Source organism: Ursus arctos, unplaced genomic scaffold (assembly GCF_023065955.2).
Source record: "Ursus arctos isolate Adak ecotype North America unplaced genomic scaffold, UrsArc2.0 scaffold_8, whole genome shotgun sequence".
Taxonomy (NCBI): domain Eukaryota; kingdom Metazoa; phylum Chordata; class Mammalia; order Carnivora; family Ursidae; genus Ursus; species Ursus arctos.
Genome location: NW_026623100.1, coordinates 47,205,875 through 47,226,334, shown reverse-complemented (window position 1 = coordinate 47,226,334; position 20,460 = coordinate 47,205,875). Strand labels below are relative to the sequence as shown.

The 20,460-nt window shown below is 52.8% G+C and overlaps 1 protein-coding gene across 6 annotated transcripts; it reads left to right on the top strand.

Moving 5' to 3' along the window:
- Positions 1 to 4,988: 4,988 nt before the first annotated feature.
- CAPG (capping actin protein, gelsolin like) lies at positions 4,989 to 18,443 on the top strand. Of its 6 annotated transcripts, none has more exons than XM_057308969.1 (11): positions 5,337 to 5,470; positions 5,826 to 5,867; positions 12,187 to 12,222; positions 12,404 to 12,576; positions 12,667 to 12,821; positions 13,022 to 13,189; positions 14,392 to 14,541; positions 14,887 to 14,979; positions 15,426 to 15,558; positions 17,360 to 17,448; positions 18,266 to 18,443. In XM_057308969.1, the coding sequence occupies exons 3-11, from the start codon at positions 12,200 to 12,202 to the stop codon at positions 18,329 to 18,331; spliced, it is 1,050 nt and encodes a 349-aa protein (XP_057164952.1). In that variant the 5' UTR covers positions 5,337 to 5,470; positions 5,826 to 5,867; positions 12,187 to 12,199; the 3' UTR covers positions 18,332 to 18,443. The 6 variants fall into 6 exon arrangements, with proteins under 6 accessions (XP_057164953.1, XP_026337489.1, XP_026337479.1 ...); XM_057308968.1 differs by having other exon boundaries at positions 5,337 to 5,583; XM_057308970.1 differs by lacking the exons at positions 5,337 to 5,470; positions 5,826 to 5,867 and adding an exon at positions 4,989 to 5,022.
- The last annotated feature ends 2,017 nt before the right edge of the window (positions 18,444 to 20,460 follow it).

The following is a 20,460-nucleotide window of genomic DNA, read 5'->3' as shown; positions in this document are numbered from 1 at the left end:
TTCAGGTGAGGAACCTGAGACTCAAAAGGCTTAAGTGACTTTCCCAAGGTGACAAAGTACCTTGGGGCTACACTAGAATGTGAAGATTTTGCTCTCTAATCTGCTAATTAGAATAAAAATCTAGTAAAAGAATTTTTTTTTTTTGAGTGTCTGTTACCTGCTAGGTAATCTGCTGGGTGCTGGCATCTGTGGGGAGCAGGTATCTCTTGTTCTCTTCAAGGTCCTTCCAGCTGGACTAAGAATCAGATTGAAGTGAGACAGATTAACTGGAGAAAATCAAATTTAATAGCATACATATGGGGAACCCACACAGACATGGAAATTCCAGAGACAGGCAAAATGAGATCTAGTTGTCATTCTGAATTAAGGAGAAGGGGGTAGGGTTCTGGGACTTCAAAGGGAGAGAATGCAACTCACAGGAGGATGAAAAGAGTAAATGTTTGGTCAACAAATGTTTTCTAGGCCACTCAGAAACAATAGGACAGAGCGGACTTTGATCAGATGGGCCTGGGCAGGGTTCCTTCCAGTCTGCCATACCGAGTTCATAGTACAATGTAGTTGTTGATGGTGATAGCTGTCTTCCTGGAGCAGGTCCTCCACCTAAATTCTTTAAGGCATTTGGCAGGAGAAGGGGGTAAAGAGCTTTTCCTGAATCTGCTGGGTTTTGGTTTCGTTTTAACTCATATGACCTTCATGCCAAAGTGGCCCATCTTGGTGCGGCCTGCCCTCGGGACTCTTCGTTTCACAAGGATAACCTGACGCAGCTCCTGGGCTGGAGAAGCCAACAGTGTGGTGGAGAGGCACATGTGTAGCAGATGATAAAAAGTGACGGCAAGGGAACTTTCCAGGGGGGTGGAAGTGTTTTATATCCTGGTAGGATATAGATTTACATGGGTGTTTGCCTATGCCAAAACTCATTATGCTTATGCTTTGTGCATTTCACTGTAAATTCTACCTAAAAAAATGTAGAAAATGAGAACGCTCTGGGAAGACTATGTCTAGCCGGGTGTTGGCAAGGTGCAATCGTTGGGAAGGGGGCCAGGGGCAACTAGGTTGCCCGTGGGTGCAATTCCACCTTTCCTTGTGGGGTGTGGTTGCAAATGGAAGCTGTAGACCCAGATGGCCTAGTAGCCTTGATGCCAGAGCGCCTGGGGGTACAGAGAAGGGAGGCAGGGATCACTGCATTTTTCAGGGGACAGACACTTCAACTGAGTCTGCAGGCTGAGCAGTTGGCCAGACGGCAGCGGACAGGTGGAGGGCGGTTTCTAAACACTGCTCAGTGAAGTGTGGTTGCCCTGCATGATCCAGACAGAAAAAGGTAGAACCAGGCTTTGAACTGCTTCCCTACCCCAAGACCCATTAGTAGGCCTCAGAAAAATTCAAGCTGGTTGGAATATTTTTTAAAAATAGGGGCACCTGAGTGGCTCAGTAGGTTAAGTGTCTGCCTTTGGCTCAAGTCGTGATCTCGGAGTCCTGGGATTGAGCCCCAGGGCAGGATCCCTGCTCAGCGGGGGTCTTCTCCCTCTCCCGGGGCCTCTCCCACCACTCGTGCTCTCTCTCGCTCTCAAATGAATAAATACAATCTTAAAGAATAATAAATTTTATTGGGGCACCTGGGTGGCTCAGTCAGTTGAGCATCCGACTCTTGGTTTTAGCCCAGGTCATGATCTCGGTGTCCTGGAATTGAGCCCCATGTCAGGCACACTCAGTGTGGGGTCTGTTGGGACTTTTCCTCCCTCTCCCTCGGCCCCACCCCCCACTCCCACGCTCTCTCTCTCAGATCAAATCCTTATTTATTTGAGAGAGAGCGAGAGAGCACAAGGAGGGGAAGGGCAGAGGGAGAGGGAGAAGCAGACTCCTCACTGAGCAGGGCCTCCCTCAGGACCTGACCTGAGCCAAAGGCTGACGCTTAACCAACTGAGCCAACAAGACTCCCCTGAAAATTTTTTTAAAAATAAATTTTATTTATTAATTTTTTAAATAAACGCTACCCCTAACATGGCGCTCAAACTCCCGACCAGGAGATCAAGAGTCCCAAGCTCTGCTGACTGAGCCAGCCAGGCGCCTCTAAGCTGGTTGGAAGTTTTGAGTTTTTTTTATTTTTTAGATTTATTATTTATTTGAGAGACAGAGCGTACAGAGGGGGGAGGGGCAGAAGGAGACAATCTCAGGTAGACTCCCCTCTGAGCACCGAGCCCAACACCAGGCTCCGGGCTCGAGTCTACAACCCATGCTACAACCCGAGCTGAAACCAAGAGTCAGACACTCAACGGACTGAGCCATCCCAGGGCCCCTAGTTGGAAGTTTTAAAGCTGCTTCCCAAGAAAGGAGAAAAATGTCCTGTTCCCACTGTGTCAGGAGGCCAGGTCCATATCCCGATGGCAATGCTTTTTGTCAGCTGACATCTTTTGGGGTTTGCCTGCCGCTCATGACTCTCCACTCAGGATCCAAGGTGGGAGTGTGGCCCGTGTGCTGTCTGACTCACTTCCTGGAGGGCCTGGCTGGCTGGTGCAAACACTGGCGGGCCTGTTTTCCTCTAAAGAGAGAGAAGGGTGGGAGGTATTGCAGGTCTAGCACCGGCTTCGAAGCCAGACCAGCCCGGGCTAGAATCCTGGGTCTTCGGCTGCACTGGCAGTGTGACCCTGGACAAGTCACCCCCTCTGAGCCTCCCTGACACTTCTCTGTCCATTAAGCATAATGATGATGGTAGTGGGTCCGAGGACAGAACCACACCGTACGGAAAGCACTGAGTACATAGCAGGCACTCAAGGGACAGACAGCCCCTGCCAGAGTTTGAGGCCAAGGCTCTTATCAGTCGACTGCGCTGTGGACCCTGCCATCCCTGGCGGAGTTTCCCCGCGCTGCTTGCCAGTTGTTAGTCTCCCCAGTTCCCGCCTCAATTCTAGGTCCCCGTGGGCGTCCCGGCTCCCGGGCAGGGACGGGGCGGCTCAGCAGCGCCCCCTGCCGGCTCAGGCTGCCCGGGCCCCACCCTCTGACTGCCCTGGGCGTGGGGGGCAGCGGAGGCCGCGGCAGGCAGGCAGCGCTCTGGGGTCTGACCGCCCGACGCCCGGCTCCCCTTTAGGGGTCGGAGGGGCTCAGCCGGCCCGGGGCGCCTCCTCGGGGCGCTCGCTCCCCCTCTCCTCTTTGGGGCACACCCACTTGCCTAATCTTGTCTTCCCGCTTCCCTAAAGCAGGGACCTTCCCGAACGGAGGGGCGGGAGAGGGCGGATCCTCGCTGAAGAAATGCTTCATTTTACTCCATCTGTGACAAACTGAGCGTTCCTAACGGGGAGCCGGGAGGGAGTGGGAAAATGTGAGTCTGGTGGGAAAAAAATCAAAAACCAAAAAAAAAAAAAACCAAAAAAAAACAAAAACAAACAAACCACACACACAAAACCAAGTTTTAGAATCTGGTTACCAGATAACGTCTTTGCGCGTACTGAGCGCTAAAGCGCTTGGGATTCCCAGGCTGAGTGACCTGCTCTTTTGTTTCGCTGTTAATTCGCAAACCTCTTTTTATTTTTGTGGTGATGGGGCCACGTTTCCCCAAGTGAGGCTCAGATGTGGAGAACAGTGACTCCCATTCATCCTGTATCCTCGGTAATGCACGGAGTCACCCCAGTTATGCACCAGGGCAGCCTAGAGTCGGTAAACCTTACTAGGGTGGACGTAAGGGGTGGAGGGACAAGAGGCGGTGAAGTGTGGTGTAACTTTCCAATCCCCTGCCAGCTACACCGGGCTCACGGTTGGAGGAGGCAGGAGCATTACTTCCTGAGGTGCCCGGCACATGTACTGGGGTCCCTTAGTAAATTCTCTTTGTTGGGAAGAGAATTAAGTCTAGGTTTATTGAGCATCTATTTGCAAATTAATTTTATAATCTCATGTGATCTTTGCCTTTATCTTTCTGCCCATTTTACAGATTGGGCACGGTGAGGCTCCAGATTAAGCTTAGCGAGTAAGTAGTCACTATTCAACTCTTTCTACTCTGCCAGGTTATGTGCCCAGGCTCTGGTTTTTGTGGGGACAAGGCTCTTGCTGGTATTATAGCCCAGATAACCCTGTTTTTAAGGCCAGCAGTTTGACCACGGAGATACTCAGATGCCCACTAGTCTGCATTCTCCGAAGAGAATTTACCATCTTGCTGTGGTCCAGAAATTTTAACACATGTATTGACTTAGTTCTACTGCCCAAATTGCTGCCTCCTGCGTGGGGCCTTGACCCTGAAGGCTGAGCCTTATCTTTAATTAGACTGTTGACCAGCCCTGGGCCAGGGCAGGCCTGTGTCCAGAACAGGCAGGCCAGAGTCCTGCGCAGAGGAGCTGCAGGTGTGGCTTGCTTTCTTCTGGAGCACAGACTCTGCATCCATCTGCATGGATTCAGAAAGAAATGGAAGCTTCCCTTACACTGCCCCTGCCTCCCATTCCCGTGTGACCTTTGTCTGGTTGCACAGGACCGTGGGCCAGCCACTTGTGCTCTCAAGGCCTCAGCATCCTCCTCTAGAAAGTGTCCAAGCAAGTTGGCCAGACTAGCTCTAGGGTCCTATGATGTGACGTAGGCAAGATGGCCCCTGGGTTGAGCCAGAACCACTCCTCTTTCTTTTCTTTTTTTTTTTTTTTTAAGTAGGCTCTACACCCATGTGGGGCTCAAACTCACACCCCAAGATCATGAGTCACATGCTCTACCCACTGAGACAGGCAGGTGCCCCGAACAACCCTTCCTTTTATTGCTGTCCCTCAGAGCGCCCAGTGCCAAGACTGTGTGTCAATAAACATCTGGTGAACAAGAAGATGACCCAGGGTAGACTCCAGAGGCATTTGGAATGCAGGACAAAGCAAAGAATGTTTTCCAGACCCCAGACACTCCCTCATTACTGAGCTTAAAAAAAAAAAAAAAAAAAAAAAAAATCAAATGTATGCATTCAGGGCAAGGAGAAAGACAAGTCTGGGGGGAGGAGGAAAAAGTCACTGCAGAGGCAGTGACCCCACCCAGGAAATATGACTAACCCAGCTGAGGACGGTGCTGGTGAGTGTGGTAGCTTTCGTGGGGCTGTCCTCGCACGTCCCAGACTCAGAGGCGACCCTGGCCCACGGCCGGCTGAGGCCACTATGGGGAGGCCCCGAGCCGGGGTGGACCTCAGCCCCCAGCCGGCGGCATCCACTGCTGGCCCCCAGGGCTCGCCCTCCTCCACCGAGGCTGGCCGGCCCCTCAGCACTGTCCCCAGAGCGGGAAGGGACCAGGCTCCCCAGGGGCGGGGCGGGGGCGAGGGCGGAGCCGGGCGGGGCAGGTGGGCGGGGCAGGTGGGCGGGGCATCCCGCGCCAGGACGTAGGGAAGTGAGAAGCTGGGTGGGGTGCGCTGGGAGGAAGAATCTGAAAAGCAGAAGTGCGAGGAAGGAGAGCTGCGGAGAGGTGAAAGTGGCAGGGTGGCTGAGGGAGAGTCGGGACTTCTGGCTGGGACCCTCTAACGCGGCAGGTGAGGGCTGGCTGCCAGGGTCTGGAAACAGAGACTCACATTTCTGGAAGCCGTTTTGTCCGGGACCGGTGTCCCCCAGCCCGCTGTCCTGGCAGCTTTGTGCCAGGGTCCAGGTACATTTATGGTCTGTCTGGAGCCCCACAGCTGCCCCGGAGGGTACCCAGGATACTGACGAGCCACTCCTGGGTCAGGCGTGTCCTGGCTGGCGGGAGAGGTGGTGCGGACCTCCTGACAGATTTGAGGATGCCCGTCCCTAAGACTGGACTGGCGAGATTGTACACGGGTGGGCTGCAGTGGTTGGGGGAGGGAGCAGAGCATTTGGGTTCAAACTGTAGCACAGCCCATTATTTTGCAGATCCAACAAGATCTCAGCTGAGGGTCTGGTCCTGGGCCTGGGGTAAGAGAAGGGGAGGAGGAGGGAGGGAGAGGTGGAGGAGGGATAGGGTAGGAGCCCCACTTGGTGTCAGGGGAAAGAGTACTAGCCAGAGAGTCCCCAGGGGAGGCCTCCGGACACCCCCCGCCCTGGAATGCCCATGTCCCAGGCTGGGAGGACCTGCTGTCATAGTGTTGACGCTCCCCCCTCCACCCTTTCTTGAGGAGAGAGGTAGGGGCTGTTTAATTTCACAACTAGGGGCAAATGGACTGTGAGGTGAAGGGACCTGTAGGGATCAATAGAGTGAGTGTCTGAGGGCAGAGACAGCACTGGAGGAGGGTGAGAGCAGTTGTTCTGACAGTTTTAAAGCACTGTCTTAACAGTAGGCATCACAGCGACACCTGCCCCTGCCCCCAGGTCCCACAGGGTGTCCTCAAAGGCAGGTTCCTTCTGAAGCCCCAGCAGTTCAAGGGCCAGGCCAGCCAGGCGTGCGTCCTCCCCCACCCCGGGCCCCAGGACGGTCTCACTGGATTCCCCAGCCTCTCCTTTCTGCCTCCGGGGCAGCTACAACCTGACCCAGCCTGTGAGATCCCACGCTCTCTCTCCGGCTCCCGCTGCTCTAGGAATAGCAGCCACACAAGTCCTGTGTATCCCACGCACCCTCTGAGGTCCTGCAGGGTTCCCGGCACAGGGCGGAAAAGTTTTCCCTTCTTCCCTTCTAGGTTCTTTGGCTGGTCTATTAAATTGATATAAGACAGATTAACAGGAGAAAACCAGGAAGTTTAATAACGTATATACCTCCTGTATACTTGGGAGAGACCCAGGAAAACTCCCTGAAATGGTCGAAGCCATCACCTTAAATACCATCTTATGCTAAAGAAAAAAGATATTGGGGGTCAGTTGGGGGAGGTTACCAGGAAGAGCATAGTGAACAAGAGTAAGATTGTTACAAAGATTTCAGTGGCTGCTTTGCACTTTGAGAAGTTGCTACAGTCATCCCCCCTCCCTTCCTGATGCAGTGGGGAGACACCCTTATGGAGGGAGAGTTCCCCTATAAGTGTAAATGTCTCTTACAAAGGGTAACTTCTACTTGGATTTCAGAATGTCACCTGTGTCTGCTGCTTCTTAAAAATAGCCAGTTTAAAATAATCAACATGCCAAAGAGGCTTATTTTGGGGTGGTATATTTTGCTCCCCTTCAGGTTCCATCTAGGTCCAGAGAGGCAAAATACAGTCCCCGGCAAAAGGCCTTTGTAGTCTAGTAGGGGAGGTGGGCAGATCCATAACTCAGCACACTCTGGCAGAGTGGGAAGAAGCAGACTTTAATGTAAGAGATATGTGTGGAAGAGGCCGTCTTGTGAGATGGTGAGTTCCCCATCACTGGAAGTGTTCAAGAGGAGGATGGTGAGGGATGCTGCAGAAGGGGTCCCTGCACTGTGCGCGCACAGGCATGCGCTGGGAGGTGGAGGCGGAGGCGGAGCAGGATGAGATAAGTATTTAGGCTCCTTCTAAGGCTGACATCTGTGATTCTGTGACATTCCCCACCTAGGGGAAGTTTGCCTGTGGCCCCACTGGGTGTGATGGCTCCCTGTTGCTCTGCCTCCTCCAGTTAGACCATGACCCATGGGTTGTTCTTTCTCGTTTCTGTGCCCTACCATCACTGCCCAGTGCCAAGCTCCCAATGTAGACTTTGTACGGAATTGCATAGAGCCTGTCGTGGGCTGCTGGAGGGATGCAGGGGTGTCAGGCAAGTCTGGGGCTCTGGCTGAGACATGAAGCTGTCGGGTCATCCGAATAGACAACCTGCAAGTAGAGACTGAAGCTCCCGAGTGAGAGGGCTGGGAGCACTCCCAGAAAGCGCTGAGGCTACCGAATGTCCTGGCAGGCTCCTTGGACAGCTGGGGTTTGGTATGGGCCTGGAGGGTGATGGGGCTTTACTGGACTTGGGGGGGGCGGCATACACACAGAGAAAGCTCCAGCTGCTGTGGGCTTGGGCAGAGCGGCTGGAAGGGAGAGGTGTCAGGTAGCCCCTGGGGCACAGCCTGGAGCAGAAGGCCAAGGGGTAGAGATCTGATGGGACAGCAGGGGTTTCCACCCCGACCTGAGCTTTAGGGTCACCTGGGACTTCGCACACATGCTACCCGGGCTCCACCCCCAGAAACTCTGATTTTAACTGTTCTGGTGTGTGGTCTGGACATTGGGATTTTTTTGAGCTTGATAATTCTAACGTACAGGCAGGTGTGAGATGCTGTTCTGGATAGTTAAGGGGCAGAAGAGAATCACCTGGAACATACGCTCAAAATGCAGATGCACAGGCCCCACTCCACGCCTGTGTAATAAAAATCTCCAGGCCTGGGGCCGGGCCATCTGTGTTTTTATAAGATCCCAAGCTAATTTTAACAGGCAGCCAGGATGATGAAGAAGCAGGTGGCCACAACCCTTTCCTCAAAAACTTGCGCTGCCAGCTTCTGAGTTAGTACTCAGGCCAGAGCCCGCAGATCAGGAACACAGAAGGAAAAATAGTAAAGCTAACAATTGACCCTCTTGTTCGCACCATCTCTCCCCCCTGGTTTGGGCGTGGGACAGCCGCCCCACCATTTCAGACCTGAGTCACAGGCTGAGCAGCCTGTGGCGAGGGATGTGGGCAAGCATGTGACCTTCTGTGGAATGGAGGAACATTAAAGGTTCCCTCCCCCAAACTTCCCCCTCACTGCCTCCTGCTTTGGGAAAGAGCGGTTTCAAAAAATGCCTTCAGCTCTGTTGTGAGTTAGGAATGGAAAAGAAGTCATGATTCCCGTGGTAGTTGACATTTATTACCACTGCTTCTTTTTTCCCCTCCATTTTCTACTCAGACCCTACACCCTCTGCTCTCCTGTCCATCTCCTAAAGATGTCTCTTCCCCCTTCCTGCTTCCCCAGGTCCCAAGAAGCTCCCCATGGTGCCAGTTTGCCTCTTCACCCTGAAATTCCCCAGGCCCTTACCCTGCATCACAGAGGCTCACCTTACAAAAATGTTGTTCACCTGCACAGCATGAATTGTGTTACAGTGCTTGCTAGTGTGGGCTGTGCATTTTAAGAAAAAAAAAAAAAAAAAGGAAAGAAACTGTGTAGTAATTGGAACATAGAAAAGAGATGGTGAGTGAAGCTGTAGCTACTGCATTTGCTGAATTTTTTTAAAAAATAATATATATTTTAAAAATACTTGCCTTTACCATTTCCCCCCGAGTAACTTGTCCAAAAAAGGTTGCTGTCACTGACCTATAGAATAACATAACATTTGAGGTGCGGGGGAGGAAAAATTTCCTCAGCCCCTCAAGATCCTTCTGGTTGGACTTAGAATCAAATTGACAGGAGATAGACTAACAGGATAAAATTAAACTTAATAGCATACGTATGGGGAATCTATACAGACAGGGAAATTCCAAAGATAGTGAAGCAATAAGACTCTTAATAGGAGCTAAGGAGAGGGGTAGGGTCTGAGGATCCAAAGGGGAGAAAGACTATCAGCAGGAACATGAGAGGGGATGCCTGGAAAACAAAGGTTGCCCCATTATGTAGGTAAGTTTCTTAGGCAAAGAGGAATCTGGTAAGAGCTCTCTTCCTAATATAAGCAGGCAGTTAAGGGGGAGGTAAACCATTCAGTAAACCTTTTACTGAATCAGTTGGGTTTTGATTGCTTTTATTTTATTTTATTTTAAGATTTTATTTATTTATTCGACAGAGATAGAGACAGCCAGCGAGAGAGGGAACACAAGCAGGGGGAGTGGGAGAGGAAGAAGCAGGCTCCTAGTGGAGGAGCCTGATGTGGGGCTCGATCCCAGAACGCCGGGATCACGCCCTGAGCCGAAGGCAGACGCTTAACCGCTGTGCCACCCAGGTGCCCCTTGATTGCTTTTAAATCAAAATAATGTTCATACCAAAGTAGTTTCTCTCGGGGTGGCCTGTGGTTGTCCCTTGTGGAGGCATTTGAGGAAAGCTGGCCTGGCAGTGATTGCTCATGCCTGGGAATCAAGAGTTTAGAATTAGAGGAACACTACATCGAAAACTAATGATGTACTGCATGGTGACTAACATAACACAATAAAAAAAAAAAAAGAGTTTAGTATTAGGGAAGGCACTAAGTATAATGTTGGCTCTAGGGATTCTGTGTTTCCGTTTGTTTTTGGTAGGTGCCTTTTATTAGTTTGAGGAAGTTCCGTTCTATTGCTAGTTTGCTGAAAGTTTTGTTTTGTCAGGAACAGACGTAGAATTTTAGTAAATGCCTTTTCTGCATCTGTTGAGATGGTTATAGATGTATACACACACACATATATATTGTCAGTGCAATATATATACTTGATGTAAAATGAACTAACCTTTTGTAATCTCTAAAAGAAGGAAAGAGAGTTTTATTTGAGCCCAAGTTAGGACAGTTCCCCGGGAACCATGGTCTTCACAGGGAAGAATGTGCTCCAGCGAATGGACAGTTTTTACAGGGTTATATCCTTTTCTACATCTTGCAAAAGCTCAAGAGATTATAGATTAGCATATAGGTAGGAATCATGAGTTTTAATGTCAAGAAATGCAGGAAGTAGGAGCCTTGGTCGGTATCTTATGGACAAGATGGTTTCCTTCAGGCTACTCATGTACAAGGCATGTGTACAATGTATGTTTGGTGGGACATAAATCAGGCCTTTGGTTTAAACAAAGTTTATGTACAGTCATGCTGACTTAGAAAGAAATTTAAAATGGCTTCCTTTTAGAGAGGTTTTTTTCCATATGTATATAATTTATTAATAAGGTGGATTACATTGATTGATTTTTAGATGTTAAACTAACTTTGCATTCTTGGGATAAACACCATCTAGTCATGGTGTTTTATCCTTTTTATATTATGGAATTCCATATGCTAAAATTTCGGTAATATTTTTTGTGTCTATGTTCATGAGGAATATTGGTCTAATTTTCTTTTTTTTAAGATTTTTAAAATTAATTAATTTATTTATTAATTTAAGAGAACAAGAGAGGACGAGCATGGGGGAGAGGGGCAAAGGGGGAGAGAGAGAGAGAGAGAGAGAGAGAGAGAGAGAGAGAGAGAGAGAGAATCCTAAGCAGACTCCTGAGCTGAGCCAAAATCAAGAGTCAGACATTCAACTGACTGAGCCACCCAGGTGTACCCTAATTTTCTTTTCTATAATATATTTATCTGGTTTGTTATATCAGGATAATGCTGATGGCATAGAATGAATTGGGAAGTGTTCTCTCTTATTTTCTGGAAAAGTTTGCATAGAATTGGTACTGTTTTCCTTAAAGTTTTGGTAGAATGCATGATGACTTGGGGGTCGCCTGGGTGGCTCAGTCAGTTGAGTGTCCAACTCGTGATTTCAGTTCAGGTTGTGATCTCAGGGTCCTGGGATTGAGCCCCACGTGGGGCTCCCTGCTCAGCAGGGAGTCTACTTCTCCCTTTCCCTCTATCTCAAATAAATAAATAAATAATCTAAGAAAAGAAAAGAAAAGAAAAAAAGAATGTACCATGACTTGGAAGTGGAGGGGGAGGGTTAAGTACATATTCAGTTTCTTTAATAGATACTAGAACTATTCAGGTAGCCTATTTTTTCTTGATTGAACTTTCATACTTTGTATCCTTCAAGGAATTTGCCCATTTTGTATATGTTGTTGAATATATTGGCATACGTTTTTGTAGTATTCTCTTTATCCTTCTAATATTTGAGAATCTGTAGTGAATCATCTCTCTTATTTCTGAATTGGAAATTTGTGTCTCTTCTTTTTCCTAATCAGTTTGTCTAAAGGGTCATCAGTTTTATTGATTTTTTTTCAAAAACCAGCTTCATTGATTTTCTCTCTGCACATATATTTTTATTTCTATTGATTTCTGCTCTTATTTTTATTATTTCTTTTCTTCTGATTATTTTGGGTTTAATTTGCTTTTCCTTTTCCGGTGTTTTTATGGTGGTAACTTAAGTTATTGATTTTCGACTTTTCTAATATAAGCAGTTATTGCTTAAAGAGCTGTATGTCAGTCAGCCTCGTGTAAGGACCAGAGTTAGGGGTCTGGAAGCAGAAGAGAGGTATGGCTGAGAGGTCACAGCAAGAGAAAGCCATTGGCCCAGGAGTCTGAAACCTAGTTTTCACTAGCCACTCACAAGCTTTGTGGCTTTGGACTTAGAATTTCTAAGCCTCGGTTTCTTTGCCTGCATAATGGAGCCAGGGTAATCCCCCCTTGGGCTCTTGGAGATGAAATAGTTAAGGAATATGATAGCATTTGACCCCTGGAATGGCCTCCCCAGACCAATGTGAAGGGTGGTTGTCATAACATTTGTAATCATAATGGCTTCTTCTTTCTAGAACCGGAAGCAGCATGTACACACGTCTCCCCCAGAGGTAGGCTGAGTACCCCACCCCTTTCATCCCTCCCCTTCTTCACCCCCAAGGGCTGCCCTCCTCACAGCTTCCCTCATCCCCACACCACAGTCCTCCGGCCGCCTCGGTCCTCCCAGGTGTCTGCTTGGGTCCTCTGCTCACGGGCCCTGGCCACCACCGCCACCCCTCTTCCCTCCCGCAGTGGCTCTCCGTTCCCCGCCTCGGTGCAGGATCCCGGCCTGCACGTATGGCGGGTGGAGAAACTGAAGCCAGTGCCGGTAGCACGGGAGAACCAGGGCATCTTCTTCTCGGGGGACTCCTACCTCGTGCTGCACAACGGTCCGGAAGAGCTCTCCCACCTGCACCTGTGGATAGGTAGGGGGCTGGGAGGAGCTGGGGGCGTGGCCCCCGGGAGCGCGGGCTGGGCGGGTCTCACCGGCCTTGCCCTGCCCCTCCCCGCCGCAGGCCAGCAGTCCTCCCGGGATGAGCAGGGGGCCTGCGCTGTGCTGGCCGTGCATCTCAACACCCTGCTTGGGGAGCGGCCCGTGCAGCACCGGGAGGTGCAGGGCAATGAGTCCGACCTCTTCATGAGCTACTTCCCACGTGGCCTCAAGTACCAGGTCAGAGCCCACCTCCCAGCACCTTCCCCGTGGCTTCTCTCGGAGCCACTCCTCCTTCCAGCCAGCTCTCACCCTGCACAAGGCCCAGGCACCCTCAGGCCTGGGTCCTCCCTGCCTTTCTGCCCATCCCCCACCGGGACCCGGTGTGGAGGGCCACAGGCCTCCTGTCAGCCCCCTGAGGTTGGCCGTCTGGGCTGCAGGAAGGTGGAGTGGAGTCAGCATTTCACAAGACCTCCCCAGGGGCCGCTCCAGCTGCCATCAAGAAACTGTACCAGGTGAAGGGGAAGAAGAACATCCGGGCCACTGAGCGGGCGCTGAGCTGGGACAGCTTCAACACCGGGGACTGCTTCATCCTGGACCTGGGCCAGGTGAGCAGGCAGGGCGGGGCTGAGCACCGTGTTGGCACCTGTCTTTTAAGGGGCCAGGGAACGGGCGAGAAGCTGCTCCAGCCGTTAGGAAAACATCTTAGGTCCAAAAAGACAGAAAGCCCCTCTGCCTTCCAGCCACTGTCTCTAACACTGCAGCGACTCTCTCCTTCCTTGGAGACTTTGTAGCTCTGAGTTAGCGGCAGGCCAGACCTTTCGTTCATTTGTCCGCTCAGCCAGTCACTCAGTGAGTCTCTCATGCCTACTTTGAGCCAGCTCGGGGACCACAAATGGCTTGCTCTGGGGAGGCAGCCCACACAGGCCTGTCCCCTACCGTAAATGTGATGAGGACTCTGAGAGGCAGGGGCATGTGCTGAGGGGGCTTGGGGCCGGGGGGCTTCCTCTAGCGGGCACTGAAGCCACTGTCCCAGGAAGGTGCCATCTGACTAGACCTTCACCGAGGGGAAATGCCTTTCCAGGTGAAGGGACAGGTGAGCTGAGGCTGAGGCACTGAGGGAGAAGAGGTGCAGACATGCATGCTGACAGCAGGGAGGGGACTAGCTTGACAGGGACCCTGGGTGGGGACAGGAGCCGTGGGAGCGAAAATTATTGCTGAGACCTAGGTCCTGAGACTGCTGGAGGAGCCTGGGCTGCGTCTTGTGCTGAAGGTTCGAGGCAGGAAGCCAACCCAGGGACAGTGGGGAGGGGGGCTGAGCAGCAGTGAGCTGGAGGCAGGTGACCTGCACAGCAGGGTGCAGAGAGCGGTGTGAGATACGGGGCTCAGGATGGCATTCACCCATTCACTCATTCATTCATTCATTCATTCATTCATTCCATATTTACTATGTGCCTAAGTGTGTGCCAGTCTCTGTTGTAGTACTGGGCACGCGGCTGTGAACAAAGCAAAGCAAAGCAAGATAAAACAAAACAAAAAACAAAACAGAACACTTGTGCCCTGATGAAGCTTACTTTCTAGTCGGGGGAGATAGATTACAGACAAGATAAAGACCTTTACATATTTGCGGGTGAGACTTGTGGAGAAACAGAAAGCAGGAGGGGCACGGGGCTGGCCAGAGAAACCTCTTTGCAAAGATGTTGTCTTAGATGGTCTTGCCTCCGGGGGCAGTTCTTCAGAACCCCCCCCCACACACACACACAGTCAACAGGCTGGATGCAGGACGCTGAGCCTCCCCACTTCCCTCCAGAACATCTTTGCCTGGTGTGGTGGAAAGTCCAACATCCTGGAGCGCAACAAGGCGCGGGACCTGGCCCTGGCCATCCGGGACAGTGAGCGGCAGGGCAAGGCCCAGGTGGAGATCGTCACGGATGGGGAGGAGCCTGCCGAGATGATCCAGGTTGGGGGATGTTGGGGTGCGCAGCTGGGAGAAGCTGGGGGGATGAACGTGGTCAGTAGAGGGTGGAGGGTATGGGTGAGTGGCCTGGGGTACTGCTTAGGGCTGTGGCTAGCTCACAGGGTGCCCTCGTGTGATTCAGGGGAAAGCGCCCCTCTGGGCGGATGGACCAGCGGCCTGGCAGGTGGACTGGGCTGGACCCAGCCCTCACTCACCTCTGCTGGGTGCCCTTGTGCAGGACACTGTTTGCCTCCCCCAGACGTGGTAGCCTTGGGAGTGATGGGTTGGGAAGGTCTGGGGCAGGTGCCCAGGAATCCCTGGAAACCCGGTCTGCCCTGGTCCCTGTAGGTCCTGGGCCCCAAGCCTGCTCTGAAGGAGGGCAACCCCGAGGAAGACCTCACAGCTGACCGGACAAACGCCCAGGCCGCGGCTCTGTATAAGGTGGGTACTCTGGCCTGCCCTGGGCCCGGGCAGGGGTGCTGAAGGGAGAGGAGAAAGCCTGGGGAAGGCTGTGTCAGGCAGCAGGATGCTTTATCCAGGGCTGGGAGCGAGGGTTGGGAAATGGAGGGATGTCCGGCCCTCCTGAGGAGATAAATACTTCACTTCCAGCCCATTCTTGGAGAAGGATGTGTGAAGCCAATGCTGAGCTTTACTTTTTTGGATTCTTTGTATTCGTTTGTAATTTGGAATCCACTTAATTTCCAAATGGATGCAGGGCCTTGGCATTGCAGAGACTGAGGGTGGAGTGAGGGGCGGGGTGCCCAGTCTCTCTGCTCCTTGGGCTGGGGCCGTGAGTGGGGACCATGGGAGCCATGGCCTAGGGGTGGAGGTTAGGTCTGTGTGTTGGGGGCAGGGGGCGGGATCTGGCACTGTTCATCATCCCCCAGGTCTCCGATGCCACCGGACAGATGAACCTGACCAAGGTGGCGGACTCCAGTCCCTTTGCCCTTGAGCTGCTTCTGTCCGATGACTGCTTCGTGCTGGACAATGGGCTCTGTGGCAAGATCTACATCTGGAAGGGTACGTGTGGCTTCTCCATTCTAGCCGGAGGCCCCTGCCGCTGCTCCAACCAGGGCGCGCTTCCCACTGGGGGGCTCAGCCTGCCTGATTGCTTTCAGAAACAGCCTCAGGGAGCCGCTGAGCCCTTTCTCTTTGCTGTTCCCACCCTCTAAATTCCAGGCAAGGGTTCAGAAACTTCAGTAAGCCTTAGAGGGCCTGTTAGAACGGATGGCTGGACCCCGCCCCCCAACCACCACCCAAGAATTTGCATATCTAAGTGGTTCCCAGGCCTTGCTGCAGGTCCAGGGTCACATTTTGAGGACTGCTGTCCTAGAGCACCCCTAGGCCTTCAGGGCTGCTGGGACCCCAGTCTTGCATTCTGCCTAGGGGTGTGACAAGAGAAATGTTAGGTAAATGAAATCTCACTTGGTGCCCTGGGTAATGAACTAGTAGAACTTGTTTTTCCAAGAAATTGTATTGGCTGGAGATAGAAACACTGTTGTGTATAAGTTTGTCCGCTTGGTTTAACTCCAGAAAATGTTGAAGCAAAGCTTTGAGTCTCTGACCCTGGGAACCTCCTTGCTTCTCCATGCTTGTCTTTTCTCGAGCACGTCTTACCTCCCTGACCAAGATTATAACCTTCCTGAAAGCAGGAACCATATCATCTCTGGTGTCGTGAGGAAATAGCCTTTGTTCAGTAAATATTTATGGGGGCAACCAAAGCCAAGATAAACCCACAGCCCTAGCCTGGTCAGGAAGATGGGGAGGGGTTAGGCACTCTCAGGGTAGCTCCTACTGGCCAATGGCTCAGGGAAGGGCCAGAGTGGCAAGGAACATGGCAGCTTTCTCTGACGTGGATGGGGTACGGTTGGAGATTGGGCCCTGGGGCTGCCTTTCCCCTCCTGCCACAGGGTACCTTTCCCATGGAACCGGTTCTGAGCTTGAGGGGTTCCCAGATGTCCATGGAAGGGAATTAAACCCCAAGCAAAGAACTGAACCGTTTTAGAAAGAGAAACCAGAGAAGAAAAAAGCACAGGAAAATTGGGAGCCAGGAAGAGAAGTATCTTGGCTTAAGCTGGAGCACATCTTGCCCCAAAGGTCCCACAGGAGGGAACGGATAACTGCATGGTCTTCCTTTGCTCTTAGGCCGATGTCGGCTGACATTATGGGAGTAAGACTATTATAAATCACACCCTTTTGTCCTGTTTAGTTTTACACAAAAGGCTTGATACTTGTTGATACTTGTCAACAGCATGGTTGGCAGACTCCAGCGGTGAGGTGTCCCCGGGTGGGGCTCTCTATTTCGAGTCTCATGCCATGGGGAACACAAATTCTGACTATCCATGGGGCCGTGGTCCGAGCAGAAGGTTTTGATTAGAGCAGGCAGAAAGAACAGTTTTCATCCCATGGAGCTGCCGGGTTGGGAGAAGTCTCTAGTGACTGACTTCACACCTCCAAAGAGCTCCTTAGCATCTTAGTACCTCCTGGTCCATTTCTTTTAAAAGTCGCCAGCTATTCTATGGAACCCCCCCCCTTCAGTTTCCTTGAGAAAATGGGATGTGGGCTAGAGAGGGTCCCTGCTCTTTAAAAAAAAAATCCCGGGGCGCCTGGGTGGCACAGCGGTTAAGCGTCTGCCTTCGGCTCAGGGCGTGATCCCGGCGTTATGGGATCGAGTCCCACATCAGGCTCCTCCGCTATGAGCCTGCTTCTTCCTCTCCCACTCCCCCTGCTTGTGTTCCCTCTCTCGCTGGCTGTCTCTATCTCTGTCAAATAAATAAATAAAATCTTTAAAAAAAAAAAAATCCCCTCCCAATTGATCCAGGACGAAAAGCTAACGAGAAGGAGCGGGAGGCAGCTCTCCAAGTGGCTGAGGACTTCATCTCCCGCATGCGATATGCCCCCAATACTCAGGTGAGGAGACACCTGGGGCCCCACCTCCTCCTGGGGCTCCTCCTGTGGCCTCTTCCCCGTAGACTGGACAAAAAGGGCGGGAAATCCTCAGGCCCAGTCAAGAACGGTCAGGCCTCCGTACCGGCCCCCTCCAGCGGGAAAGCCCATTTTAATCCTTTAACATTTAAAAGTATATGGTGTTTTCTTTTCTTTTAAAGATTTATTTGAGAGAGAGAGAGAGAGAGAGAGAGAGAAAGAGAGAGCTCAAACTCAAGCATGAGATGGGGGAGGGGCAGAGGGAGAAGGAGAGAAGCAGGCTCTGTGCTCAGCGCAGGGTTGAGTCTCACCACCCTGAGATCATGACCCTGGAGATCGTGACCCTGAGATCATGACCGGAGCCAAAGCCAAGAGTCGGATGCTCAACGGACCGAGCCACCCGGGCGCCCCAAATGTATATGGTGTTTTCTAAGAGGACGGTGGGCAGCCCAGAGCCTGGCGTGGGCAGCTGGTGTAACTCCTCTGGGCCCTTGTCCCCAGCTCGTCCTGTCCCCGTTGCCCCAGTGCAGCGACTCCATGAGTCATTCTAGGGGATCTGATAAGGCTCGTGGATGACTGGTGCGTCTCCTGAATTGTGCACCCACGTGCTTGAAGCCATCTGTTTTCGCAGCCCGTGTCCCATCTCTTGTCTTATTTCTTGGCCAGGCGCATACCTGGCCTGGATCCCATGTGGACCCAGGCCTGGCACCCAGCACCCTCCTCTGAGGCTCTGCTCCGGCCCTGCCTGGTGGAGGCGGAGGTGGACACTCTGGGCTAGACTTCTCCCCCGTTCTCCCTGCAGGTGGAGATTCTGCCCCAGGGCCGCGAGAGCCCCATCTTCAAGCAATTCTTCAAGGACTGGAAATGAGGGTGGGCGCCTCCCTGACCCCCGCCTGCCCACTTTCTCCTCCTCTGGCTGCCTGGTCAGTGCGGAGGTGCCCCTGAGGCTGTTCAATAAAGGAGACGAGGCCTTTCCCAGCTCCCAGCTCTCTGCCCTCCTTTCCCAGCTCTCTGCCCTCACCCCTGCCCTGAGCTCATCGTCACTCCCCTGCCAGCCACCAGGACTTATCCACGCCCTGCGGCAGAGAGGGCCTAGTGGCCACCCGCTGCCCCGCCCAGGGGCCGGAGCAGACTCAGCCCGGAGCTCCTAGAGGGCTGGCTGCGACTGCTGGGAACCAGGTGGGGAGGAGGCTCGGCACCAGGCCTCGGCTTTGCTTGCAGCCGGGGGTTCAGTTCACTCACACATCCCCAGCGGGGACAAGGTTGGGGCAGCAGGCTCAGGACGCCTTGCTGTTTGAGCCAGGATTTCCTCAGCTGCCTTGGAAGCCGCCGTGAGGCGGCTCCTGAGCCACACGCTTGCTGACCAAGAGGACAACTGCTTGCCGCAGCACACAAGTCTGGCTTGTCATCGCACGGCCGCATTGCGTCATGTTAGGCCCATGAGCGCGGGGCCACTGTAGGGCCGGGGAAAGCCCCAGACTAGTGTGGAGAGTCGGAGTCTGGTTCGGATGTTACCCTGCCTCTGTGTCGTCCTGGGCAAGTTGCTTTTCCTTGTCTAGGCCTTAGTTCATTCTCTCGTATCACGGGGTGGTGGCCTGACTATCAGAGAGGGTTGAGAGCCGAACAGGAGAATGGAGTAGCCCAGAGTGCTCCCACCCGGGAGGGCATGATCCGGGGGCAGGAACAAGGCTGGGTAAGTCCAGACTGGAGTTCGGGAGGCCAGGCCGAGCTGTGGCTGCCCTGACCCACTCCTACCCCTGGGCCCCAAAGGCTATGTGGTTTCTGAGCTCTGATCAGCTGGATTCTTCCATCCCCAACAAATTCTAACCAATCCATCTCGCTTTCGTGCAAAGCAGCTCCTCTGCGTACGCCCCCGTCTTCTCTGCGGAGCTGCGCGGTGGTCCACCCGACGACCCACCCAGACGGCCTGTGCCAGGGGTGCTTTGCAGAGGAGAGCGAGGAAGGGGGGCACCAGGTCCATGGTTCTGACTTTTTTAGGGCTGTGAAGCATTTTACATCTCTTGTGGAAGGCCTAGGTGGGCCCTTCCTAAGAAAAATGTACAGGTTAAGATGTTTGCATCTACTTTCAAAGGGTCTCCAACCCCCTTCCCCAAGAGAACGACAGGTTAATCCCTGGACTGCGTTGTTGCTAATGTCCCAAGGTCTGAAGCTGAGCACTCTGGAGGCATTACACGGGGAGTGGCTTGGTTAGAAAGGGCTCTTGCAGAGGCCACTGGCCTCCCCTCCAGCTAGAAGCCCACAGGGACTGGTCCCAGGCCGTGGTGCAGGCTGGGCAGTCACTGCCAGGTCTGCGGAGTTAGCCTTCTGGTCTGAGAGCAAGTGGAAGGAATCTGCAGCAGAAGAGCTACGGAACTGACACTCTGAAGTGGAGGCTGAGCTGTGGCCTTTCTGCATCCCAGCCCCACCAAGCCCAGGAAGCTCTTGGCCACCCCTGCAGGCCCACTAAGCACCCCGACTGGAGGAAGTAAAGGGGACGAAGGATGGCGCAAGGCAAACTGCAGTCCGTTACCAGCCCTGCCCTTGAGGAATCCTGCTAACAGCCCTGGGGAGTTCTCTGCCATACCCGGGGCGGCTCTGTGCCTTCCTGCCTCTAGAGTGCACCCTAGCTCCAGTGGGTTAGACCTGGGGAAGCGTGCAGGGGCGAGACCGTGGTCTTCCGTGGGTCTACCCGACAGAGTACAGAGGACAGGAAAGCAGTGCCGTGGGGTCTCCCCAGCTCAGGATACCCTGGCTGGGAGGGATGGAGCAAGAGCTTCCCCAGAAGCCAATGTAGGAAAAACATGTAGGGGCCTCACAGCAATCCTAACAGAGCCAGGCCACCCTGCCCCCTGGCTAGAGTGCGCAAGGAGTCTCGGCCTCCAAGCGCAGGATGGACACCATATACAGTGAGTGGGGGCCTGGCCAGGGTACAGCAACCTCCTCTCCTGGAGCTCCTGGCTGTCACCAGGCCCTGGAACAACAGGGCCACAGGAAGGT

Coding starts and splice junctions, on each gene's coding strand:
- CAPG (XM_057308970.1), top strand. CDS start 12,200: ATGTACACACGTCTCCCCCAGAG. Junction 12,822..13,021: donor CACGTGGCCTCAAGTACCAG/GTCAGAGCCCAC, acceptor TCTGGGCTGCAG/GAAGGTGGAGTGGAGTCAGC. Junction 15,559..17,359: donor CAAGATCTACATCTGGAAGG/GTACGTGTGGCT, acceptor CAATTGATCCAG/GACGAAAAGCTAACGAGAAG.